This window comes from Alligator mississippiensis, chromosome 9 (genome assembly GCF_030867095.1).
Source record: "Alligator mississippiensis isolate rAllMis1 chromosome 9, rAllMis1, whole genome shotgun sequence".
Taxonomy (NCBI): domain Eukaryota; kingdom Metazoa; phylum Chordata; order Crocodylia; family Alligatoridae; genus Alligator; species Alligator mississippiensis.
This window is the reverse complement of record NC_081832.1, coordinates 76,979,086-77,006,027: the sequence shown is the minus strand read 5'-3', so window position 1 is coordinate 77,006,027 and position 26,942 is coordinate 76,979,086. Positions and strand designations below refer to the sequence as shown.

At 57.0% G+C, this 26,942-nt stretch overlaps 1 protein-coding gene across 4 annotated transcripts in view; it reads right to left on the bottom strand.

Moving 5' to 3' along the window:
- LARP1 (La ribonucleoprotein 1, translational regulator) overlaps positions 1-25,926 on the bottom strand; it is a 46,721-nt gene extending 20,795 nt beyond the window's left edge. For 2 of the 4 annotated variants that reach the window (XM_059712932.1, XM_059712933.1), the window contains exon 1: positions 24,724-25,195. In XM_059712932.1, coding sequence (XP_059568915.1) covers positions 24,724-24,994 — 271 coding nt within the window. In that variant the 5' untranslated portion in view covers positions 24,995-25,195. Of the gene's footprint in view, positions 1-4,169; positions 4,254-24,723; positions 25,196-25,905 lie in introns of those variants that run through there. The other 2 variants (XM_059712935.1, XM_059712934.1) reach the window with 2 other exon arrangements.
- Between the last annotated feature and the right edge of the window lie 1,016 nt (positions 25,927-26,942).

Sequence of the window (26,942 nt, the reverse complement as noted above, 5' to 3'; positions counted from 1 at the left end):
TGCAACTGCACTACCGAACCAAGCCGTAAGCAGCAATGAGTCAGCTCAGAGCAGAGCTCTGCAGACACGAATGTGCCTGCTCGGAAGCCGGCGGTCCGGGGACGCTGGGCAAAGCTTGTGCCCACTCCCAATGTTGCAGAAGGGGAAGGGTCAGGCACGTGTCCGAGGGTGCCCCCAACCCAGCGGAGCCAGCTCATCTCTGATAAGGGCTCCCCCACTTGATATCAGGTGTAGGCGGGAGTGTATGCAAGGCAGGCAGAGCCCCCGGCCCCAGCCAAGCATGCACTGATGGTGAGCAGAGTGCGCCAGGCTGCCTCCCCCAGTCTGGATACACTGACTGGAGCCTGCATAGAGATGGGAGAAGCCCACGCAGCAGAAGCACCAGGGAGCGACTGCTTTCTTTCGCAGCACGAGCACCGAGCTGCGTTTGCAGCGAGACCTGGGGCAGCGCGGGCAGGCCACGAGGCTCCCGTCGAACCGGGAGGTACCGCCGCAGTTCCCGCACAGGCGGCACGGACAATGCAGCAGCATAACTCTTCCTCTCCGCTAATTAGCACCTGCAACGCGCTGGCAAGACGAGGCGCAGAGCTCTCAAGCGCTGTGCTCTGGCCGGGAGATGTATTTATGAGCCGCCTGGGGAACTCCTCCTCTCCCAGCCCCGTCTCTGGTTGCCTGTGGTCCATCAGGGGCCTGGTGAACAGGAGGAAATACACTGCAGAGGCTGGCTGGAGGCCACGAATCACCCAGCTGGACACACCATGCCCCGGGTGGTTTAGGTGCAGTGTGGAGGGGGGTTAAACTCCCAACCCATCTGCTGGAGCAAAGGAAGACAGCTGCCCTCTTCCCCCTAGAATCCGGTGACCTACGGGTGCCTAATCCCCTTGGGCTCCCAGGAGAAACCCACACGGACTCTCTACAAATCAGCCAGGATTCAAATGCAGCAGACAGCGACGGGGAGACGAGCAGCCACTCCTCTCTCTTGCTGGGATGGGTGCGGGTTGCTCACGTCCGTGGGATACCAAGGCCACGAGTCAAGCCTGGAGTGCGGAGAAACCACCGGTCACCTACGAGGAAAGCTTCCCCGGGGGCGGCTAGTGACTGGGAAGCCCACTCCGAGGAAGGAACCAGACTCCCCTCGAGCATCTGCGGCTGGCGGCTGTCAGACACGGCAAGGACTAGAGAGAGCCCGCTCTGACCCAGCGGAGCAGCTGCTGGCGGGGATGTGCTGACTCACCAGCAGCCCTGCCGGCAGCTCGCACAGCAGCTTCCAGCAAGAAGACATCCCCCCGCCAGCTCTACAGCGGTGGGGAGGGGAGCACAACCCCGCTGGGGGCTTCTTTAGGTGCATCAAGGCACTGTAGGCTCCACTTTCCTCCAGGTTTATTTGACTTTAAATATCAAAGAACATTTGGGAGTCTTTGTTGGAAGTTCAGGGATGCTTTGCACCCCAGCAAGGCCAGGCCGAGAGGGGGCTGCAGAACGACCCTGGCAAAGCTGTTGGGTGTCAGTGCCACTAGTCTCGTGTAGGGGGAAGCCCCTTGCAGTCTCTCTTGCACATACATGCACAAACACACATTAAGATTTGCATGCAAGATTTGGATTTGCAAGACATGACTTTGCATAAAAGACTTGGATTTGTAAGACATGACTGCGAACACCCACTGTTGCATTTCATGGGAGAGAACCCCGCCCCCGGCACACCACAGCTGCTAAACAGGGGCTCCCTTCCCCAAGTGCCCCTTCATACAGCCCTTTGTGCAGCAGCAGGCGCTGGCCACTCTCACAAATAGCCTGGGGGCAACAGCATTTCTGCCTGGAAAGGAGTGTCCCAGAAAAGAAGGGACACGGATGTCACGCAGCAGGCAGCAGCGTGCTCCTTGGAGCTGAAGTGTCAATCCACCGCTATGAGAGGGGTCCGTAGGAGCACACGTATGTGCATGCAAAAACACACACATCCCCCTTTCCTCTACATATTCTGCCACGCAGAAACACCGGTGTGTCAGTGCCCGGCATGGCAGCTGAAAGCTTGCAGGCAGGCTGGTTTCCAGAGATGAGGCAGGGAGATTGCACCGTGGCCTCCATCCCCTGCACGATGCTGCCAGAGCTGCCTGCGTGCACTGCCGACGAGCTGCCGGGCTAGGGAAGCTCCCAGCTCTGCGGATGCCTAGCGAGACTGCTTCACAGACAGGAGCGTGACCGGTAGCAGGCTCGGGGAGCACAAACCACGCGCTCCCATGTGCTGCTCCCCAGTTCTGCCCAGCACAGACGGCTCCGGCTAGCGAGGCCTGCTGTCACGGCAGTCAGACAGGGGCCGCCTGCGCCCCTTCCACGATGATGCAACGGCTGCAAGGATCGCCGCCTGCTAAAAATAGCTCCAAAAAGGGCATTTGATAGAAGTGCGAGAGTGCCAGGAGAGCTCCCGAGCTGCAGCCCCGAGCAGTCAGGAGCACAGCGCGGGGACCGGCGCAACGGGCTGGGGCATCACCACCAGCGCTGCAGATTCTCCTCCAAGGCCGAGGGATGTGGCTGCGGTGCCCGGTCAGTCCAGAAAGCAGGCGCTTGCGTGCATGCATCTACAGGCTCATCACGCCTAGAAAAGGGGTGCGAGGAGGTCGGTGCATTTGTCCGGACCTGGAAAGCTGCAGCACACATGTTCAAAAGTGCAACATTCAACCCCCAAAGCCCCATCTGCACCCCCGAATCACACAGACCGGCACCAGGAGCTGCCAAGCCAGGTATCCAAGCCCCCGGGCACCACTGCCATCACCCCCCGTCAATGCACATGCGTGCGGAGGACTTCCTTGTGCACCCAACCAAGCCAAGGCGCGCGTGGTTCTCAAGTCTCCGCAGCACTGAGGTAGAGAGGGGCGAATGAAGGACCCCCGGGACAGGCAGAGGCAGTACCCACTGGGTGAGCAACAGGCAGGAGGCTGAAGTGTAGGGAGGGGAGACAAACAGCCCATTGCACCCCGAGGGATGTGTGCTGTAGGAGACACAGGCCTGCTCAGCTGCACACAGGCATCACGCCCCACACAAGTCCCGCTGCTAGGTATTACAGCAGCAAAACGCACCAGCTTCACACACGCTCACACCTCCGTATGCAGAAGCTGGATGCTCGCACAACGAGCCCCCGGTCGGCGGAGACACCGGATGAACCAAGCGCATGCAGCATCACAGACAAGGAGGGCTGGAAGGGAGCTCAGGAGGTCACATCCAGTCTGACCCCTGCTCCAAGCAGGACCAGCCCTGCAGCACAACATGCCCCTTCTATTCCTTCCAGTTTTAGGGGCATATACGGAAGAGACATAACACGGTGCCCCCGCCACGAGGTTTTTTCCCCCCCCATCGAGGCCCAAATCGGAGGATGAAAGCACCCACAGGCCTATGGCACAGATGACTGCAATGGATTCTTTTAATGAAACAACTGCCCTCCCCCTGCCCCCACGGCCCAGAGCTTCCTAGAAACGCTCTTCGGGGAAGAGCCGCATTGTAATCACCAGAGCGCACACAGCAGCCACCCACCCCATTCCCGGGGACAGCGCCATGCCCCAGGGAAGCGTGCCCAGGATGCAGCCTCCAGGGCATTAGGCGCTTGCTCAAAGTCACTCTGCAAACAAGAGGAGGGTCCGGCAGGTGGGGCAGCAAAGCCGGGCCCCCAAACTGCCTCTTCCATCACACCCCTGGAAGGCTCCTTCATGACGGGAGACTGGCGCGAGGCTGCCCGCGCCACGCTGGGGCAATTGCAGAGGCCAGCGGCGACCTGGGCTTCCCGAATTGCCGGGCAGCAGCTCTCACAGGCAACGCGCCTCGGGGGGCTGCTGGAGAAGACTCCCTGCAAAGTGAAACAGCTCGTGCAGAGCGCGCCAGCGCGGGGCGGTGCTCGCTGCCCCGGGAGGAGCCCGGGAGCTCCCCCACCTGCGGCCGCCTGTCAGCACGTGGGCCGCGGCTGCGCAGGAGGCACTGGGAACGGCCGAGCGCTTTCCCAGCTGCCACCGCCACGGGGTAAGGAGAAACACTCCCTCCTCCACCCAGGCCCAGGCGGCTCAGACGCAGGCCACGGAGCCGCGAGTCCGAGGGTCAGGTTCTCCTCCGCGGGGGTTTTGCGACATGCAGCCGGCGGCACGAGCCAGAAAAGCCCCCTGCGGGGGAAGCTGTCCAGAGACACTCACCTTCGGGGGGGATTCCCGACCGGAGAGGGGCCGTGGGGGGCCAGTCGCCTCCGCTCCTGCCTTGCCCTCCGTGGAGGGCACCCGCTGCCCGCCTGCTCCTACCAAGCTCTAACGAAAAGCTAGTTAACAGTTAATTATTACCCATTCAGATACACGATCCGCGCTGCCTGACTGACGGCCAGGGGAGGATAAAGCCGGTCACGTGATGCAGAAATCCTTGCCTTATGAAAGCGCCGTCAACTATATTTAGTTCTAAAAAGCGATGACCTGCTCAGGCGCCCCCCCGCCCCCTCCTTCTCCCAGCCCAGGGAACCGGCCACTCCCCGTGCAAAGCCGGCCAACCTTTCTGCTGAGAACGGCAGACTCGGTGCACAAGTGGCATGAGCCGGCCCGGGGGGGAGACGGAGGTGGGGGACGGACCGGTGCTTGCAGTACAAGGACGCAGGAGAAACCGTTCCTATTTCCCCGCAAGAAGAGGCTGGAGAGAAGGGTAATTCTGGAGCCGGTCGCCGCGTCCACGCGCAAGCCCCGTCAGCGCCACGGGTGGGCTTTGCATCCTGAGCTCAAGTCCGTGTCTGATCTCGGGGAAGCCGAGAGCCCGAGCAGCACAGAAGTTGCACGCGGCAGGGATGCTGCGGCTGCTGGGGACCAGGAACAAGGCACGGACACAGCCCCTTCTTGGAGCTCGGTGCAGGCAAGCACGAGGGAACCCGGCACAGCCCGCCTGCCATCACCCACCCGGTACCCGAGGAAAAGCCAACACCGCTCCCCCACCCAGCCCTGTTATCCATCAGCGTCCGGAGGGATATTCTCAGCTTGGCTTTGCTGCGGCCACTGCTGCCCAGGAGCGAAGTGCCAGGGGGTCAGGACGGTCACAGCCAAACCCGCGGCGCTGCACAGATTCAATCCCTTTAATGGGCGGCCGCTGCGCCTGCAGCCGCTGCGGGGGGCTGTGTAACCCGACAACACCTTCCTCGGAAGCGGCCGACCCGCTTACTGTAAATATTTAACCGGCGACGCGCTCCAGACAGGAATAGAGCGTGCCGCGTGCCAGACGGCCGCAACCCCACGCCAGCAGAGCCTTGGATACTGCGCTTCCAGACCTCGCACCCGACGGGGTGCTTCGCTACAGACCCGTTGCAAAGCAGCGAGGGGGGAAAAAGAAATCCCAGAGCCCTCCTCCGAGGTGGCACTGCAAAGAGGACGGGCCCTCCCTTCTGTGCCCTTCCACACCTGCCGAAAACAGCTGGGCTGAAAAGCCTCCCAGGCATAAGCGCAGGCTGCCGGCAGACCTGCTTCTATCTCAAAGGCTGATTTGGTCTGAGCTGTCAATACGCCCGCCTGCAGAAACTGTGTTCATGCCTCGCTGAGATGGAGCGCTCTCGGGCTAGTCCGAGCCCCGCTCTGCTTCACTCCTGGACGAACATCTCAGCATCGTGCTCAGCTGGCAATCGGTTTGTCAGCGGTGCGGGGCTCTGCACCAGAGATTTATGAACCAGCAAACTTCCAGCGGGGAAGAGTCACCTTTCTTACCTTCCTGAGCCCCTCAAAAGGATTTCTAGAGCACCTGCTTCATCTCTTCCATGCACCGAGCTGGAACGGTTCTCCCTTGGACTACAGGACCGGCTGCAAACAAACCCTACACGAATGCAGCATGCATCAGTCTCCTCCTGTCCCCCGGGGGTACACCCACACTGGGCACAAGGAAAGTAAATCACAAAATGCAATATGCCCCGGTAGTACAGGGGAAGCAGAGAAGGAACTTTTTTTTAAATCAGCCTTCTCTTAAAAAAAAGCCCAATTTATGGCATCTCCTTGGGCTAGGCCATTTGAAGAAGGCTTCACCCCAGAAAGCAGTAAGTGGATCTCTCTAGTTGGTAAATGCATCCACTCCTACCGCCGGAGACCCAGCAGGGCCCCCAAACGTTTCGGCAGGTTAAGGGAAACCCCTCCAGAATGTAAAGACTTTCTTAAAAAAAATATTCAAGTAATAAAGCAAGGCAGCTGATACGTGGTCCCAGCTACAGCAGTGGTTTTTAGGCTCTCAGAAAATGCCAACTCTTAGTTTTCACTCCACAGAAAAATAATAGGGCAATTCTTCCCCTGCAAAGACCCCAGAAAGACCACAGCTCGGGTTTTCTACCCGTAGTCTCCGGGCTGATCTTGTCAATCGTGTTTGCACACCTAGCTGACAACGTGGCATGACACCTCCCCCAGGTGTTGTGGCACCCTGGCTGAGGACAACTGTGCTCGAGTCACTGCCGCCACTGAAACACAACCAGGCACGTTCACAACCCCCTGCACGAATACATCTCGGGAACAAGTGCGTGTCTCACAAACAATTGACACCGAGAGATCGAAAGCCTCTCTGAAAGCTGGAGAGCACAGAGGTGCTCCCAAAGCCTTCAGGCAGAAACAGCAAGGGATAAACCCCCCGACTACTTACATAAGGCGGACGTAAAGACGCAGGATGTCCACTGCAGCCTCGGCCTCAGTGGATACTGCCAGGAATTAGAGGTGTTCGGGGGGAGGACACGTAAGCCTGCCTCGGGACTGTGCCCTACCAAGTACGACAAGTCCCAAACCTGCTAATCCTTTCTCGCGGCAAACCCGTCCTGCGGGACTTCACATAGCGAGGCCTTTCCCGGATGCCAAAGCACGAAGCCAAAATAGGAGCGGTCATGACCTGGGCTTGAAACCACCCAGAGCCCCCACATCTCCTGTCTTCATGTGGGCCCACAGCTCCCTGGTTCATCTCTCAGGAGGGAACGTTTCAGCACCAGAAGATCCTACCTCTATAGGCACCAAGGCAGGGGAAGCTCACCATGTGCACAGTGTTAGACCAGCTTTTATTTCCAGCTACTTGCCGTGAAGCACAAATGTGACCAGGTCCTTCAGAGCCAAGCACCCACCCACCCGCACCGAAAGCTGCCCCCGGGAGCACAGCGGGCCCGATCCAAAGCAGCCGAGCCGCCCTTCCCCACAGCCAGCTGTTTCATTTCTTCTGAGCTCGCCGCATGTACCGTCCTGAGTGTTTTAAGATACCGAGGTTTCACGATAAACTTAACATGGAAGAAACGCGTGTACATACACACACACGTACGTACATACGTACACGGCGCCGCACCTTCCGAGATGTTCTGCTTTGGCACCAGATTGGCAGTCATGGAAGAGCCATGCCATAAAACCAACGCTATTTTTTAAGTCTTTACAGATTCCTTGTTTGAAAAATGATACAGCTGCTTGGGCGGGGGGAAGCCTTGCTGGAGGTGCGTTCGGCACTGCTATTTTGTCAGGTAGGCTGCATTTACCGAAAAGCACAAGCTATCATTTACCACAGACATGTACTTTGGCCCCACCCAAAACACAATTTCATTTCCAAGATCTCTGATGCAGCGGGTCCCTGGCTTCAGATGGGGGAAGACCACAGCTTTGCACAAAGCAGCTCTGCCCATCCGAGGGCACCCCCGGCCACTTGCTCTCGGGCCCGCTCTGAAGCCAGGCGAAGTCAATAAAGGCTTAATGAAAGGCTGGAGGAGCGCCTCGTGGAAATACTTCCACCCTGCGGCTCCCCGGTGCATTTTCTTTATACTCTGTGCTGGACTGACCGTCAGCTGCATTCAGCGCGGGCAACGATGCAACTGCCACCCCCAAAATACCCCACCCTTGCTGGCGACTGTCTCGCTCTCCGGGACCTCCTGAGAGCAAAGAAAGCCAGGGGGACAAGACTGGCTCTGCAGCCGTGGCCCTGCGAAGTTACCCAAGGCTGCGTTTCCGGGGCAGGCTAGCAGGGTCCAGTTAAACGCTCCTGCACTTTTACTGGGACCCTCGCCCGGGCGCGGTGGCCTTTTGTTCTTTGCGCTAAACCTGACAAGCTGCCCAAATGTCTGTAAGGTTGCTTTTGGAAAATAAATAGAATAAACCTCTGATGTGTCACTGAAGCCGGGGTTATTTTTAGGGCATTTGAGTCTCTGGAGAGAGAGAGAGAGAGAGAGAGACGTGGTCCCAGGGACCATCATCTCCGGTGGCTGCTCAACCACGGATGGGTTTTATCCTCATGGCGGGGAAACTGAGGCACAAGGGAGACTGACTGCCCACGGTCACACAGGGAGCACGATGCCCTGCTAGGAAGTGGCCTCCGGGCACAACCCGGGTTCAGAGGTGCATGGTCTGCATTGCTGGCTTTGCAACATCAACCTGTCTCCAACACCTAGATTTTACCTTGGGGTCTGTGCTCTTCTCTCCTCCAGCGACACCAAGATGAAGTCTCTGCCTGTGACAGACAAGCCAGACTTCAGATGGACTCTTGCTTTTTCGGAGATGCCCCAGCATCACGGGCCCCCAACTCCATGGAGCTCCTGCCAAGCCTGCCCACCTGGCTCTCCTTCCTGGGCATCTCAGACCCCAACTTTTTCGGTTGCATCTCTCCTGCTTTGATTGCACACTCGTTAGGCCAGGTAGCTTAGCTTCAAAGCGTTCTGCGCCACCTGTCCCTGCAAGCACGAACGGCTCCAGCCATCGCACGCGCACACTGCCAGCCGCTGCCACAAGACAAGTCGAACCCGAAATGCTGCGACCGCTTTACAGAGCCACGCATTCAAATGCACATCCCCATCCAGCATCAGCCAACTGCATAGCAAGCAGTGGCAATGTTTTGACCCACCCCATATGCACAGCAACACGCATGATGCCCTTCGTGTCTGAGCCCAGCAGTGTTAAATGGAAAGGCTTCTTTCCATCCTGGCCCTGCTAAACCAGTTTCCTGGGTGGTCGCCCCATGGTTTTTCTAGCCGTCTGGATGAGGATCTGGCAGCGCAGACGAGAGGAAGGTCAAAACAGAGGAGTGGCTAAAACCATCTGCAAACACTGGCACCTCCCAAAGCTTCAAGGTTCATGTCAAGGCAGCCAAGAGCCATCACCAATATTTAGCGGTGCAGAGGTTTCCACACAACCCAGCTTTTCCTACATCAGAACAAGCATCCTCTGGGACCGAGTCCATGAGAAACGAATGCTGGAGGCACGGACTGCACAAAGCATATTCAGGTTTCGGGCTGATCTGCATTTTTGACTAAACTGGGGAAGTCCCTTCTTAGCTTTTCTGAGAAGAAATAAAATAACCAGTTTCCACCTCCAGCACTGCAATGGCTTTCCATGAAGAAGCAGACAGGAACAGGGATTTACAACACACGAGTGGAACATGTTTGATACCCCAGACATCTCTTACATTTCAAATTGGCCCCTATAAGCCTGGACAGTGGGCGCCAGCCCTTGTGCCAACAGACGGCCACGGGAGTTAAACACGTGCTAGTCCACTCTCAACGGGGAGCAAGTAGACTGGAAACTACTTAGGCCTGCCGGGCATCAACACCACCATACAACAGAAAACTGCAGAGCATCCCGATTCCTGCATCCACAAGTTAGGCTGGAAGGCACCAGCCTGGCAGAAGGATTTGGGGGAAATTAAGGCAAAAAAAGGGTGGGGGGGAAGAGCATTTTGCAACGGCCCCTGCACCTGTGCAGACACAGAGGTCTCAGCCAGCCAGGCCCAGCTCCCAACATCAATGCAACACAGGTCCCTAGATAAAAGATGTGACCCACCAACTGAATGCAGCACCCAGAGCCTGCACCACACCTGACTGAGCAGCCAGGCAGGGTCCTGGAGGAGCAGCCACCCTTGTCCCAGTTCACAAGGCACAGAGGGCATGAGACTTTCCAAAAAGCAGAGCCTCCTACACACCCCTTCCCATGGAGCTAGCAAACATGCCCCCGAGACCTACCCTCCGTCCAGGCAAGCTCTCCACCTGGAGAAAACATGTTTATTTTGCAGGCCAGGACAGAGAAGAGCGGAGGGACACAGAGAGGAACAGGTTAATTATTAACTTCCCCTGGGCAGGACGAGGGCAGGGATCCAGGAGAGCTAGCGGCGCCCCGATTTTCCTGCATAAAGAGGCGGCTGCAAAAGAGACCTCCTGAAGACTTGGGAACCCTCCACACTTTCCTCCTGGAGTTTGGGGGTGGGAGGAGGCCTGACTTTACACTGAGGTTCTTCCAGGGTAGCGGGCAAAGCCCCGACTCCATCTCATCTGTGCCGCCCTTCAAACGATCGATGCCCCAGCCTACATCTGGGCCCATTGCTGGTCACTCGAGGTCCTTGCAGCAAGTCCCGGAGGTGCCGCAGGTGCAAATACAAGGGAGACCTCCCCAAATGCATGTGCTGGGAGGGCCCCAACCCCCTCCACCTTCATGGCAGTCCCAGGCTGTTGCCTGAAGGGTTGAGCAAAACCGCAGGGGCCAGATGGAGCCACCGGACTGCCAGTTCCTAGCCCAGCTTTCCACTTCTCTTCACTTCTCTGTCCACTGGCAGCAGAGAAGTGAAGAGAGGTGCTTTATTCAGCCTATGCATCACGTGTCCATTAAAGTGAGAAAGACAGGGTCCCTGCAAACGCCAGCCTGAAGACACCCCATTTCCCAGGGGATGAGTCCCACCTGCCCAGCCCGGATGCTAAGACAAGGGAAGCGCTTGCAAGTGCTCACTCCTTCTCAGGGCCAGCCGACGGACACCGGTGCTCACAGGGCTGCTGATCCTCCGATGAATCCAGCAAGATGCCTGTTGGATGCTCTTGGACACCGGGGAAGAGGAGACTTCAGTCAACTCAGACTAAAGAAGCCAACGGCTCTAACCCCAGGCCTACGATGGAGGAAGAGGCAGGACAGACAGACCCGCCATGCAGGACCCACGGAGCAGGTGTGAAGCAGCACCGCTCCTCTTCGTCGGTCCCGCCTGGAGCAGCACAGAGCCCTGCTCCGTGCCAACACGTGTGTGGGGTTTTTGCCTCCATCGTGCCGAAGCCCACGGCAGGGACAATTCCAGGATCAAAGCAAGCAGATGACACGTGGGAGAACAACGCTCAACCCCCCGGAGCAGAAAACATATGCCCATGTCTGCACGACCCCAGACCAGGGCCCACCGGACAAGCCAGGGAACAGGGAATAAGTAACCGACACAAGCCACAGCACTTGCACAGGGTGTGAACTGACCTGAAACCAGCATTTGCTGAGAACCAGATGCCTGGCGCGTGCATCGGTTTGCCCAGCTTCCTGGGGGCAATACCCGCAGCCCTCACCACCAACAGCGGTAGCATGAGATTTTGCTTACCTGGCAGTGATTTCCCTCCCCTGAGGAGCCCACCATTGGGGCTGGAAAGGAAGCCCAAAGGCCCTTCTAGAGATGTGCTGCAGCCCCCTGTGCTTGGGACACCAGGGCAGTCTCCAATTTGGGTGGCTGAGGACATGGGTGCCAGGAGCTGTTCTTGCAAGCGAGGTCTGCTCACGACGGCCAAAGCACGCGGGCTGCTCTCTGGCCCAGCTTCCAGGACTCAGGGGACGGACGCCTGAACCAGGAGGCAGCCTCTCCCCTTCCCAGCTTGCTGCAGAGAAGAGGACTATCTGCGCAAAGGCCCCGCACAGCCAGCTGCCTAGAAAACACCTGCAATCCCGAAGCGGAGCGTGCCAGAGCCCGCCAGGTCGGAAGTCCCCGTGGGATGTGCTTTCCCTGGCTTCCTGCTGCTCGCGCAGCCGGCGAGATCAGAAACGAGCCTGCCAATTACAAGTGGCACCTGATGTGCCCAGGAGTTTAAATCAGGCACCACTTTCTTCTCGTCCGCGGCTGCCCCAGGGGGAGCAGCAGAAACGTGGACTGCTTGTGTACCAGCGAGCGCTGCTCTTCGAGGAGCCCGCTGACCTGACTATAGGGCCATGGGTCCCAGAAATGCAACCAGCCCTCCCTGGGGATGCACATGCCAGACCCCGGATTGCAGAGGCAATGCTGGGTCTTCTCTTTAGCTGGGATCAAATGGGGCTTCCTGAAACACAGGACATGGTCCCCAGCTCAAGGCAAGGAGCTGCCTGCCATCCTGGCCCCACATGGCCTCCACTCCACTCCAGGTCGGGGAGAGGGGCTGGGAGGGGCGGCAGCAGCCTGGCATGCAGAGTCAGAAGCAGCCAAAAAATCTGCTTCTACAGCCTTGTCTGCAGACTCGGTTTCTCAGCAAGAGCCCGATGCCGGCAGCTGCAGGTCCGAGCTCACCTGCCCCAGGAACTGCTCGGCAGGCACCAGCAGGTTCTCTGCGCGGTACCCACAGCCTGGCCAAGAAAAGTCTCCGAAGCATCCTATTCTGGTCCTTAAATTGCACCCCAGCAAGGCAGCATCTATCTTGCCTCCACAATCCCCAAGCATCAAAGGGACCAGGGGCTTTCACAAAGCTTCAGCTCTGCCCTCAGCAATGGGAGACCTGCATCAGTCGGCGGGCATGCCAGCCAGGCGCCGAATGCTGCTTGCAGGATGGATGCAGAAAGCGTGGCCATGCATGCATACAGCAAGAGCACCTGTACCGTGCACCCGAAATGGCCGGACTAGCCGCGGCCCAGCCCCCAGGACAGGAGGCTTTAAATCCTGCACAACTGTCCGAGAGAGTCTTTATTTCTCTGGGTAGGGACTGGGGAGTCCTAACTGCTGTCTGCAGGGGGATGACTTTAAAAGTCTCCTCAGTCTGCCCCAGTGCAAGTGCTGCTGCCTGCTCTCACATCTGCCCTGGGCACAGGGGAAGGGCCTGCTGCCCGCGACCCTGGCACCGAGAACTGCATCTGCCACGCGGGCAGCGCTCCTGCTGGGAGTGGCTGCAGGGATGAGCGTTTGCCCCGACGCAAGAGAAATGCACCGACCGGCTCTTGCAGCAGCTGCTGGCCCACCCAGCTCGGCAGGCAGCAGCGTCAGCTCTCCCCCCCGTGCAGCCCCTTGCATGGGCAGCTGCTCTTCCTTCTTGCAGGGCTGACAGCTCAAATGTACCCGGGGCATCCCGACGGGGCAGACGCTGCTCTGGGGCCCATCACTGCAATCAGGATCCTTGGTCACATCAGGCTGCAGCGGTGACCAGCGCATGCTCCCAACCCCTGGCTGACCCCGGCACCTGTCCTCGCCAGGTACCTCACTGAAAACCCTCCTCCCCCTCTCGCAGGCATGGAAAAGCAGCCTCCCTAAGGTCACCCAGGGACTTGGCAGCGGCAGAGCCAAGAATAGAAGTCAGCAGCCCTGGATTCCAGCCCTCAGAGCCCCTGGGCCGCGCTGCCTCGTTGCAGCAGGGATTTGGGAGTGGAAAAAAAGTCCTACGGTGCCGCAGGAGGTGCTTTGGCAAAGGCGGAGAAAGAGGCGGCTTCTTTTCAGGGACTCTGCTTTCATCGAGGAGCCGGCTTCACCCCCCCACGCCCCACTCATAGCCGGGCAGGGAACCTTCCCCCTGCCACCGGCGACGCAGTCCCAAATGGCACGGAGCAGGGAGTGCCAGGCAGCCGACTTCCCTGTTCAGCCCTGGAATAATTAAGCGAGGAGAGGAACCTGCCCAGGTTGCAGCCCGGCCCGGAGCCAGCTGCGCCGGAGTGACGAGCCTTTAAAAAGCCATGCCCCCAATGCCGGCGGAGGGAGGGAGGGGGCCTGGCAGGATGCGGAGAGCAGGAAACCTCAAGCCTAGCGATGCACACACGGACTAGTTTCCTTTTCGATTCCTTGAGGCCTCCTGCTCTCCTCCCTCGTGCGGATGACTCACCTGCCATGCAAGCACAAGTTTCTGAAGCCCCACAACACGCGGACGCACCCAATTCCTTCCTGGCTTTGAGCGCTGGGGCTGGGAAAGGGCCTTTCCGGGGCCGTACCGCTCAGGACAGGCTCTCGCTGGCCACTGAAACCTCTAAGGTAAGCCCCAGCCCTGAGTCCTTGCTGCTCTCTAGTGAGGCAACAAAGGCCGTAAGGTAGGAAATGTAGGGCTGCTCCCAAATCCCTCCGCTGTCCTTCCTCACAGCTGGTGCAGATCTGGGCCGGGCCGCTGGACCCAGGCATCTTGTACCCTGACGTCCAAGGGGCAACCCTCCAGTCCAAACCGCAACGGCCACCCCAGTCCGGAGGAGACCGCACGGGCACCCGTGCATTGGGACAGGCTTCGTATTCACGATGCACATTAATCCCGACCAGCCTCCAAAGCAGGCAAGACCTCCCCTGTCCACGCTAAAGCCCCTTTCAAGGCTTCTCCTGGAGAGGAACGAGTTGAAGAGTAGGCGGTCCGGCTGGGCTAGTAGCCAGGCTAGCTCCGAATGCGGCATGAGATTTGCACCTGTCTGCACACCAGGCCCAGAGCTTTGGAGAAGCCAATTTCAAAAGCCACAACTGCCCCCTCACCCAAAGCAGAAATGCAAGCTATTCCCACCAGGACCTGCATTTATTTGCACCACAGGGATAAAAAAATATAAATAAAAATAATAATGAAGACCCCTCCCCGCAAGCAACCCTGCAGTCCCAAAACTTGCACACGCAAATAACTGTAAGGTCACGGCTGCTTTTTCTCCCAGCCATTTATCAGGGCTTGTTCCAGAGAGAACAAACATTGGACGCTCCCCGCATTTAACCCCCTCCCAGGGCCGATAAGACTTGGCAAACTGGATAAGCAGCAAAATCTCACTGCTGGAAACGCCACAGGCCAGAGTGTCCCCCTATCAACACCGCAGCTGGGACACAGCACAGAAATACCAGGCATCTCGCAGCAAGGAGTGAGGGAAAACAAGCCGCATTACTATCCACGTCGTAGCTGGTGATCTGGCTTCCAGCCCCTGCCATTTAATCATTAAAGAGCCTGAACTGATATTGTTGGACATGCACAGCCAGGCAGGACATCAACAGGCAGCCCCCAGCCCCTCCTCTCTGGGAGATGGGGCGAAGGGCACCCCAAAACCTGGCCCATGCAGAGACAGAATATCACAAAGGCAATAATAAAACATCAAGGGTCAGATGAAAGGAAGAGGTCTCAGATTAGATGCTCCCAGCAAAAAGGCCTCTCACCAGTGTAGCTCAACCTGTTGGAACAAAAAGGGGAAGGGAAGCTGGCGGGGAGGGGGAAGATTTGGGCTCCAGTGCTTCAGACTGAAAAGGGATGAGTGCTGCAGACATAGCCCAAGCCCTGGATGGGGAGACGAGGGATGGACCTCACACCCTTCTAGGGTGGGCCTTTCTGGACATCTTGGGCATATCCAGGGAGCTCTGGAGGGGTTCAATGCATCCAAATGAAGTAGACAGGAGGGAGGAATTGAAAAAAAAAGAGTGCAATGCAAAAGCATTTCCAAGCACTCTTGGTGGACTTCTAGCATTTAAATACAGTTAAAGGCCGGGCCAGAAACACAGCCAGTTCTTCTGAAATCAGGTATCCCAAGCCAGTCTGCCAGCAGAAGACTCTTGTTTGCAAGACAGATAGATGGACAGCACAGGGTTAGCTGGAGGGAGGGGGTCTGGACCATTGTGGAGCTGGGGACAGCCAGTACCTACCCACGAGACCCACGGCTGCCATCCTTAACCCTCCCTCCCCCACTCATGGGCATCAAAGCAGCGTCCTGGGGACCCATCCTCCCGAAGTTTCAGACAGCCACCCCACAGAGAATCACATGCATTTTCACTGCTGAAGCAAGAAGCTAAGACCCCATCGACCGGGATGGCATCTGGAACACAACAGGAACATGCATCTCCCCTGTATCTGGTGCCGGAGGCCACCACCGAGTCACTTCTCCAAGCCTGGCCATGCATTGTGCATGACCCCGGTTCTGAAGCTCTGCGTTCTGGGCTTTACCTTGGCTGGACTCATGGCAGATCGGTCCATCGGCGGGTATTAAACACAGCAGCGAGGAGAGCAACCTGCAAATGAGGACTCCCTGGGCCTTTTTAAATACTGAAAGCTATAAAGGAAGAGGGGGCAGATGCTGATCCACCTAGACAGGCACAGCCTATATACTCACCCCCCAATCCCATGTGATGGAGCACTGGGCTAGCTGGACAGAAAGGCAGTCCAGAGTTGCACCCTCCATGCTCTCACTTGCATTAAGGACCTCAAGGCCAGCTTGCCTGCTTGAACCTGCTCCACGGGAAAACAGACCTTGCCTTCCCCGGGAAAGTCGCATCAAATGCTCTAAGCCCAAGGCAGCTGGCAGGTCACCGAGGTGAGGCAGGTAAGCACCAGGCAGTGCTCTTCCAGCAGGGATGCATGCGTTGGAAAGGTTGCATCCCAGGGCTATATAACCGGGCTAGCACCGTGCTCCGGGGAGACGCAGACAGCTTAAACCCAGGTAGCTGAAACCCTTTCTACCAGCACAGCCAGCTGCCACAGTTAGAGCAGCAGCTGCACAGCCCGAGTTCCCAGTCTGACCTTGCCTCTCCAGTGACTTCTGCTGGTCCTGCATGATTTCTACTTCCAGTCTGCACACAGGCCCCAAGCTGGCAGCCACAACTGAACTCCACTCCTATCCTGCTTGCTAGGGCTGGAGGGACTGCTGCTGCGCAAGAGGAGACACCCCCCAACAGTAACCTGTGCCCCTAGGGTGAAGGTGCTTCTCCCACAGCTCTGCCAGTCTTCATCCAGCCAAAAGGATGGGCTGCAGACAGGCAGAGAGATGCTCCCAGGTCATCGCAGCAGCTATGTGCCTTCTGAGCAGCGCTGCATCATCAGCCTTCTCGTTCAGGCACCACACGCATGTGCACACCCGGGAGCTGAATGTCCACCCCCAGCAGCACATAGAAAGTTAGCAACATTTTCACTTAGCATGGCATGACCAGAGTCTCTGCAGAGCCAGCTGCACGAGGAGTAAACCGGACCGTGTACTTCTGGACTAGTGCAATGTATACAACAGCGCTGTGGGCCAGGACCCATGCAGCCTTGCCCTCTTGATTTGCAGGAATAACAGCATCAATTAGGCCATGTCTACATCTAGCTACTTCGAATCCATTAGATCTCCGACCTATCCCCCATCAGCAAGTGAGCTATTTGGTTTCTGGAAGGCTTTCCTGACTTATTCTGAACTCCTGAGTATTTGGCACTGGATGGGGGAGGTGGAAGGGGGCAGCTGGCACACACTCATGGTCACAGTAGTACTCAGAAACCACGCAAGCTCCTGGCTCACACACCCAGGGTCAAACCAAATGCAGGCTTTGGGGTCAGGAAGAAGTCTCCCCATCCCACGCCAGACTGGCAAGGACAGCTGGGACTCTTTCCCCACCCCCTTCCTTTGCAGCACAGGACACAGTCCTCTGCCTAGCACATGTTAACCTAAAAATGTCCCTCTTCGGCAGTAATCAAAGCATTAGCAGCACCCTTCTCTCCCCAGCTCTTTGCCTGTAGCACGCTGCAGCAGGGCCGGTGTTTTGAGCAGTGCTCTGCAGCTGTGCTGTGCAAGAGGGGCTGAGATCTAAATTCCCGTGGCCCCTTTTGGGTGCCCGATGGCCCACCAACACAGGCCATGCTGGATGGCCTAGGAGGCTCCTTTCCAGCCCTCCGCTGCTAGCTCACCCAAGACTGAGGTTCCCCAAGCTGTCTTGTAGTGGTATCTGCCCCTTCTCGCTTCCAGTACGACATTCCCACTTCAACAGCCGTCTGGAATAAAGCTGCATTAGTGGAAGCCACTAATCCAATCAAGGGGCAGGTATGAGACCAAGGTCACTGATTCTCCACCCCTCCCCTGCTCCTTGCATATCATCACACCCCCAAACATGCCTGGCTCTACTGCTCCCCCCAGCCCCTCTTCAACCCTGCTGATATACCCACACCTGCCCTGGGCTGGAGCCTTCCTTGCAAACTCTGCTGGCTTGTTCAACAGCAACCCTCAGTTCCCACCGGCTCTGACCACTGGTGACCACTGCTGTGGAACCACCCAGGCAGCTGGTTTAAATGAGCTCTTGCTACATCCCACTAATGTGGGACAAACCCTTCTCACCTGCTCCCCTCCTCCCTTACCCCTGGGGAATCACTAGGCTGAATCATTTGTTCCTGGAATTTAAAGTTTGCCACAACAATCTCAATAACTTTCCCCAGTTTCGATGCGGAGAATAAGAGAAAGCAAGTGGAACAGCTGCCCGTGGTTCTTCAGCAGACCCTGGGTTTCAAATGCACAAAGCCTGGACCAAAGCAATGATCACAGAGAAACCAACCCGCATGTTACGGCTAAAGATCGCAGACTTATACCAGGCATCCCTGGCTGTTATATGGACTCAGGTGGGAGTACAGAAGCTGCCATGGGGAGTGTGGGTCTTCGAGCTACGGAGGCTACCAAGTTAACACCCTCAAGGTAACCTACCACGCCATATACAAAAGGTTTCAGCTCTGCAAGAGTGCAGCATACCTTCTACAGTCACAGGGACCTAAAACTACTCTTAAGAACAGGACAAACGAGGAGATGGCTAGAGATGGCAAAATCAGCATGAACAAAAGCAACCGTGGTCACCACTAAGCTCTCAGCAGGTGATACAGCCTTCAGCATCAGAACCTGCAAGATGACAAAGGAGGAAGGACACTGGACATGTCTACACGTGCATTTACACTGGCTTAAATTTACTGCACAGTAAGTGGGAATAGGCCGGCATCTACACGTGCAGGTGTTAGGGTGCATTAACGCTGCGTGTGGACTGATTTGGGACTACAGTCCCAAGTCAATTCATACACACAGGGTTACAGCACCGTAAGGCGTCTACACATGCAGTAACAAATTGGGCGTAAATTGGATACCTGCATCACACAGGTATCCAATTTACATTCAAGTCTGCAAAAGTTGTCATATTTAGTGCACAGTACAGGTGTGCACATGAGATGCATGCCCGTACCGCACAGTAATTTTGGTTACTGCGCAGTAAATGCCCATGTGTAGATGTGCCCACTGAGTGGTTGAACGAAAAAGGGATTCTGCCAGAGCAGAAAACCAGGAGAACCCAAGCATGCCTGACACCTTATGGTGAAGGCTCGGGACTGGGAGGAGACCTAGTTCTGTCTGGCTCTGCCAGCAGTTATCAGCATGGACCACCAGCAAGGCATCTGGGCGGGCCCTGCCAGCAAGCAAGCCAATGCGGAGGTGCTAGGCCATTTGCATTTGTGATTGCAGAACCACCCAAACTTACAGCAGACAGAGCTCCACAAGGATGACGTTACATTTTGCCCTAGGATGCAACTTTGGGGGGGGGAGGGAGGGTGTTGATTAATGCTTTGTAGTTTGCCAATGCAAGCGTTATCAGTGGCTGCAACCATGGAGGCCACGGCTTGTAACGAGCTGACCTACAACCCAAAGCAGTAATATCTTACAGGAAGGCGACCAGGCTGAATTTACCCTAATGGGTTTCAGCAGGGCTAGGAAAGGGGATCCCACTTGGCACCTTTCAAATAAGAGACTGCAGCAGCGGTGTTCCCTGAGCAGGCTCTGACACGGCTCATTAGGATACCCCAAAGATTACAGGTCTGAACAGGGAAAGGGAGCAGCCGGCGGAGAACAACCACCCTCTTTGCTCACTTACTGATGCAGATCTGGCTCTGCTCTACCTAGTTTCTAGCCTGGACACCAGAAAGACTTGTCAATGGGCTTTCCAGAGAGGCCTAGGGGGTTTAAGAGCCCAACGATTCCCAGGTAAATGCAGTCCACACATGCTACAAACATAGGAAGGCCAAAATAAATTAAAAAAAAAAAAATTCACTGGAAAGAGTTAAAGGGGGTCGATAAAAATAATCTGAATAGAACCGGGAGTTTAGCATCATTTCAGGAAGACAGCATGTCCCGGCAATAAGGGGCTGTGAGTCAGCTTTCACCCAACACACTGCATTCCCCAACCTTCCCCGAAACAAACAGTGCAGAACAGGGCAAAGGTCCAGAATAAAGCTGAAGGGCATAGGTGCAGGGTGAGGGGGTGGGAGAGAGGGAGGAAAAGCCGACCTTCAAACTCCCCCAGCAGGAAGTCCCAGCCCCCTTCAGCCCCCAAAAAATAAAAAGGCAAGTCAAAGTTCCTCAAACCTGAGTCGTGGGATCAGAGTTAAAGGATATTTCAGAAGAGAGGAAATTCTGGAGGGGGGGCACTCATGCCACAATGGCAGAGAGCCCTGTTGCAAGCTAAGCAAAGCCAAGCCAACGTGAGGGTTACCCAACTCTTTGGCAACCCACGCTTGCTGCTTCACCAAGCCCCGGATGCCAAGGCACACGAGCACCTAATGGGAAGATGTGCTACAGGCTCGGTAATTCTCTCCCTGCGTGTCATCGGCCAAGAGCCGGCCTGGCTCCAAGTCAAGCTTGCACCCCCAAGCTATGGGGGAAGCATTGCCACGGACCACCCGGTCTCTTCTGCATTCGAGGGACGAAAGGCAGATGAGCTTTGCAGGGCAGGTGGCTAAGCACGACTATGCCTCGTTACATGTTACTTTTGGAAGAGTGGTCATTTAGCCCGGATACTTGTTAAAAGGAACTAGGGTGCATCTTCTGGATGGGACTTCTTATGCTTCTAGATCAGCTAGAAGAGAAACGCCAGAGAGCAAGCTGGAAACTGCCTTAGAGAAACTAGAAATACCTTTCCAATGGAGATGCCGGCTAGAGATGACACGTGGTTACTGGTGACAGCGTACACGCGCACGGGCTAGCGTAGACAAACCTCAGCTGCTTGTAGCACTGTTATGAGTGCCAGCAGGGTCTCACTTCCGAGAGCGGCTGCAGGTAAATTTAAAAGCACAGCGAGCATCGATACCACCTTGGAGCCAAAGCAGCAGGTTTGCCAACGGGCGTGCTGGAAACGCCAGATCCCCCTCTACACTAGCACATCACATCAGCCCAGCTGTGCAGCCACCTAAGAGCTAACAAAGCGAGTACAAGGTGTTCTAGATGTAATCTTAGGTCCCGGTGTTCTCCTCCTGCCCAATTCTCTGGAGACGCAGTGCATTTGAAATGGGATTTCCAGCCACCCATGGAAGCACAGAAGTGCAAGGTGTTTCCTTAGGGAAACATTCTGCTTCCTACTATAGGTACACTAAGGTGGCAGGGCTTCTCCTGCTAGTTTGGCTACTGGCTTGGTTCATTTACACTGCAAGATGTGCACATATAGCAAGCGTGTGTACCAAGGGGAAACAGCTCCCTAGCTCTTGCTACCAGACCAACAGGAAGAGAAAAGCAAGACCCCCCATCCCCAACCTTGCCAGCACCCCTGGAGCTTGGTAAAGCTTCCAACTTAAAACTTGCTTATTTGAGAAACGTTACCATTGCGCTAATCTAAAAGCCCCCCACGAATTCCCTTGTACCTCCGACTCTAGCCAACACCCTCCGACCGAAATGCAAAGCGGAGCTAGCCTCTTTCCTCCACAGTTTTGACTTTCTTTTCTTAGCATTGCAAAGAGAAACATTCATTGGTTTCTTCTGTGTGCTCTCCTCCACTTTCTTTCCTTGAGTTCCTGTGTGGTTCAATCTAACACAAGTGAGGGCTGTTTTGCTTCAATACAGCCCTCAGTCCTAGAAATGCAGAGGGTAATTTAAATCAGCTCTGAAGCTCAGTCCCAGCTGGAACGTGCCTCAAATGTGCTAGGGCAGGTGCACTCTCGATTCACCTCCAGAGGCCCTGGTAGAAATCCTACCTTCAGCAAAAAACAAAAATGAAGCTGAGACTTCATGCTCCTGCCTCTGGCCCCAGGTATGCGTCTCTCAAAGCCATAGCATGACATGAGACCATTAACTATTTCCACCCAGGCAAGCTCTTGGCCCAGAAATGGCCACGGTGCCACAATTCAGCAGTCAGGTACCAGTCAGGGAGCAGTGTGTCCAGAAGTCTGCACATCTGCTCCATGCCATTAGTCTGTCACTTCATGAGGGCTACTCTGGAGACAGATCATTAGAGCCCCAGTCACTACCCAAGGGCCTACCTACTGCTTTACACTTTGTGCATCAATTAAAATGACCACTTACGGGCTCAGGCCCACTGCAGGTCTGGGGTCTGACAGGGTCAGGGCCTGGCAGCGCTCTGCACTTCCAGTGCAAAGCCCAGTTCCAGGAACGGCTCCTGGCCTACTTGGGGTATTCTGAAAAAAAATATTAAAAAGCTTTTGCTGCGACTTGCCCCATTTCGAGCAGGTGGAAAAAATTCAAAGACCCTGCTGGAGCCCACGCAACACACGCCTAGACGTTTGCTTAGCCCAGAAGCCCGTCTCCCCAAATCCACAAGCTTCTGCTTTAAGCAATCCTCAACCAAAAGTAGTTTGAGAAGTTCTCTCTCAATAGGAGAAGCCTCCAAAGCCCAGCAGGAAGCCCAGGCAGGTCTCAGCTGTGAGTCTGCCTATCCGAGGAGCTTGTGACAACCGTGTTTATTTTACAAACAGTTTTCTCTCTCCTCTTGGTTAAGAGGCAGCAGAAGAAACAATGCCCCAGAGCAAAGGAGCAGGCTAATATTGACAAGGCCGGCATTGTGAGAACTACGGCCACCTCTGCCAAGCTCCAGAAAAAGGCACCGCAACTCAACTGCACTATTTAAACACCTTGGAGAATAATACTGCGACTCTTCGACAGAGCGCAATGGATTCCTTCCGACAAACACCGTCTTCTTCATTTAAAAAAGACAAAAAAAGCCTGGTGTGCCATCTAATACTTAACACAGACTGGATCCTTCCCAAAGTCTACTGTTTTGTTCCTCTGAAGGGTTTCCCCCACTTTGTAACCAGAATATTCCTTGCTGGGTGCTCCTGACAGCCTGAAACATGAAGGCACAAGAAAAGACAGATAGTCAGAGCAGACCTTGGAAATCAGTCCATCCCATTTGTACCGGAAGGATGCTGCCCTGTATTTTTAAAAAAGGTTTAAGACAAATACTGCAGTTCACGAAGGCTGCCCATAGAAAACAACACCGGGAATACACCGAAGAGAGAAGACGACACGACCAACCTGCTTCAGCAGCCGGGATCCAGAATGTTTATACAGCACTTTAAAAACGCTGGCAGTCTTTGGCTCCTCTCTAGGGAATGGAGAGGGCCCAAGAAAGCAGCATGATGAAGCCTCATCGCTGCATGAAGGCGTGATAAAGCCCGCTTCCCATCATCCACCAAGACGTAAACCCAAGACGGCAAAAAAAAAAAAAAAAAATCTCGCTTGGATTTTGTCGAGACAAGTCATTTCCCTATCATCGCCTGGGATCCGGGCGCGCCACAGTCTCCGCATGGATATATATTTTTTGGGCAACGTTAATTTATCTTCTGTATATTATCCCATGCAAACCAAACACCCTTGCACCCAGATACTGCAGAGCTGTCCATCTTCCACGGATCAATAACTATGATGATTCATCATATTAGGTAGTACTAACTTTTTGGGAAAGGGAAAAAAAAAAAAAAAGAAAAAAAAAGGCTAGCACGCTCACTGCTGCTGTCATAGCCGGGAAGGCCATTTCAAGCGTGCAAGGGAAGGCGAAAGAGGCAACAAGCCCCCTCGCCAAGGAGGCCACGATATAAAACTCCCCAGGATTTATTTTCTTAGTTATCGATTCCCTTCATTTTATCAAACAGTTCCCCGAGGGAAGTGATCTCTATGAAAGCAAGCAAGAAAATGGAGGGTTCAGCATTTCCAGCCCTGGCCTACAAGCAGCGGTGGGTGAAAGATGGATGATTGGGGGGGGCATGCCGGCAAACCCCTGCTCTCACACCCCTTCAACCCCCCTCCCGGTTCTTAAAGGAAGGGTGAAGTAACGCTGCAGAGGCGCCATTGCAACACGTGGGATTACAGAGCCGACAGGGATTCCCAGAGGAAGAAGGCACAAGGGAGTGCTGGACCCCCCAAACCAACCTCCCCTGCCTGCCCACCCCCCTACCCCCCAGCCAGGGCTGCCGCCGGCCCCCAGCGCTGGCAAGGGCACGGAAGGGACAGGCTTGCGGCCTGCATGCCAGCGCCGCCAAGGAGGCAGGAATGCAGGGCCCTGCTGCAGCGTGGCCCACGTGGAGGGGGGAGCAGGGCCAGACACACGTGTGGGGCCGCGGCAGGCGGGGAGGGAATCCCCCCTTCCCCTGGGGGCGAGCCAGGGCAGGGCAGGGCGTGGGGGATGGGCAAGGAAGAGCAGACCCTCCCCTCCCCCACTCCCACCCCTTTGGGGCGCGGCTCTCCCCTCCCACCCCCTCCCCCCCGGCTCGGCTTTGTTGGGGGGGGGTACACCCCCGATCCGCACCGGGAGCAGGCCCCACGGTGCAATCGCATGAGGGAAGAAACCACGTTGCCTTCGCGGCGGCGGCATTCTGGGAAGGGAGGAGGGGAAGGGAGGCCGCGGCGCACACGCGGGGCGAGCCAGCGCCGGGCCCCGATCCAGCCTGCGGCCTGGGACGTCGGGGCCCCGGGGCTGGAACGCTGGGACCGGGCCGGAACGCTCGGGGGTCGGATGGAACGCTGGGACCGGGCCGGAACGCTCGGGGGTCGGATGGAACGCTGGGACCGGGCCGGAACGCTCGGGCCCGGATGGAACGTTGGGACACGGGCGGAACGTTGGGACACGGGCGGAACGCTCGGGCCCCGGGCGGAACGCTGCGACCCGCGCGGCGGAAGCCCCGGCCGGGAGGCGGCTCCCGCATGGCCCGGCCGCGCTCCGCCCTCGTGGCTCACCCAGGCCGCGCCGTGCCCGCATGACACGTCGAGTGTCCCCTTCCCCGGGGCCCGCGGGACACACCCGGGAAGCCTCCTCCCTCCCCCCCCCCCCCCGGGGCCCGGCACCCACCTGGCGGGGACTGCCCGTTGACGACGGCCGGGGCGTGCTTGGTCCAGGGGTTCACCTTGGGCGGCGGCGCCTCGATGAAGTCGCGGCGGGTGGCGGCGGCCGGCTCCTCGCCCGGCGGGGCGGCTGCTGCTGCGGCGGCGGCGGCGGGGGGGGGCTCCGTGTCGGCCGGCCCGCCCCGCTCTCTCTCCCGCTCCGGCTGCGGCTCCTCCGGGGGCGGCGGGAGCAGCAAGGCGCCGCCGGGCAGCAGCAGCGCCTCCACCTCCGCGGCCATTGAGGGGCTCCGGCTGCGGCTGCCCCCGGCCCCGATCCCGCTCCGGCTCCGGCTCGGCTGCAAGATGGAGCCGCGCGGGGACCACGCGACTGCCGCGGGAGCGCGCTCCGCTCCCCACCCCCCGGCCCGGGGCCGCGCGCCGGGTGCGGGAAGGACGGACGGACCGACGGGCGGGCGGGAGCGCGCACGTGCCTGATGCAACCCGCGGCGGGGCGGGGACAGGGGAGGGACTGGGCCGGGCCCGGCCAGGAGGCGGCGGCGGCCGGGCCCGGGCCCTAGAGCCGGCCGCGCCTGCCCCTGCCAGCAGCTAGCGCCCCCTGGCGGCTGCCCCGGGGCCCGGCCCCTCCGCGGGGCACCCCCTGGCCGCGGGGGAGAGGAGCCCTGTGCACCTGCTCATCGGGGCTCAGTGCTACAGCTGATTTCTTGCATGGCACCAACAAGCTTTTTTGCAAAAAATAATAAAAAAAACCCCTTTCATTGCAAGCTTTCGGGCACAAATACCCTTCACCTAGTGGCAAGCGCTGCCCTGACCCCAGCGCTGAGATTTCCATTGAAAAACCCAACACGGCTGGAGCTGGGGGGAAAGGGAAATGAGGGCAGAAAGTCCTGCGGGCTTTCATCTCGCCCCCCGCTCTGCCTGTATTGCTGCACAGAGGCAAGGAGCCGCTTTGCTCGGGACAGTTGCGTCCTTGGGATAACATCACAACGCAAGGCAGGCATTAAGAGGCCTGTCCCGGGTGGCGAGACCCGAGGACGAGCGTCCTGCGTCGTCCAACGTTATCCCGGTGACGCGGAGGGCCCCGTCCAGAGATGGCCCAAAGAAATCCTTGCCTCTCGCGCCATTTCTGGACCGTCACGGCTACAACCAGGGCTTACAACCAGCATCGGCTCACCACCAGCGTCTGACGTACCTGGACAGGCATTTCCAACCGGGCTGGATAATTTGACTGTCTGGCACCTGTCGACGGTCACCGAGCCCCTGCCAAATTCACACCGTTTCCATACTCCCGAATGCAGTTCAACGAGAAGGCAAAAACGACCTAAAACAGCAAAAGAGTAAATGATGAAAAGCCCCAAAACATGACTGCGTGCTGTGCTGTGACATTGATACTTTAGAAATAACTCCGATTCTGGAAGGCGTCCTATATCCACGAAAAGGCTCTTGCACTATCACACCTTCTAGATGTACACGGCAATCCTCTACCCCTAGACGGCATTAGCTTTTGTCAAGAAGAACTGAAATTTAACGTCCCGTGGGGGCTGCATCTGTGCAGCGAGTCAAAAGGCTCCCAGGAACACGGGAAACGCGACAAGCTGCAATAATGCACTAGCTCCGGGGTGGTGGCGGCGTGCGGAGAAGAGACGGAAGGGTGGGATTTTATAACTTAGCTGTTAACAAGATAGAGGAACTGAGGGAAAAAGCATGGAACAAGCACGGGAAAGAAGAAACCAATGGGACCTCCTTGGCCCTGAAGGATGAGTGCTGGGCCTAATCCAGAAGGGCAGCAGGTCTAACAGGTCCATGGAGGGTGTTTCGATTGACCCACCAAGGACCCGGCACTGAGAGCATCCTTCCACCAGACCTTAGCAGCACAGGCCGTCCAAAGAGTTGCAGGTAATATGCTCCCACTCCACACATGAGTCCATCGCAGTCTCCCACCTGAGCACAGAACGGGCCAGGACGGTGGTTTTGGGAGCAAGGTCCCAAAACAAACGGGACACGAGGACGTTGCAGGACTTGGGCCTGATGGAAGGGAGAGACGGGCAGTGGTGGCAGCATGCAACTTCCTTGCACTCTTCCTACAAACCGTGACCCCAGTTCAGGGCAGCGTGTGCACCCCCCAAGGCACCCCCGATGGCAGTGCTTCCCAACCTTGTCTGCAGCATGACCCCATTTACGGCCCCATTTCCTCAGCATGGCCCTTCACCCCCAACCCCGTGACCCCAT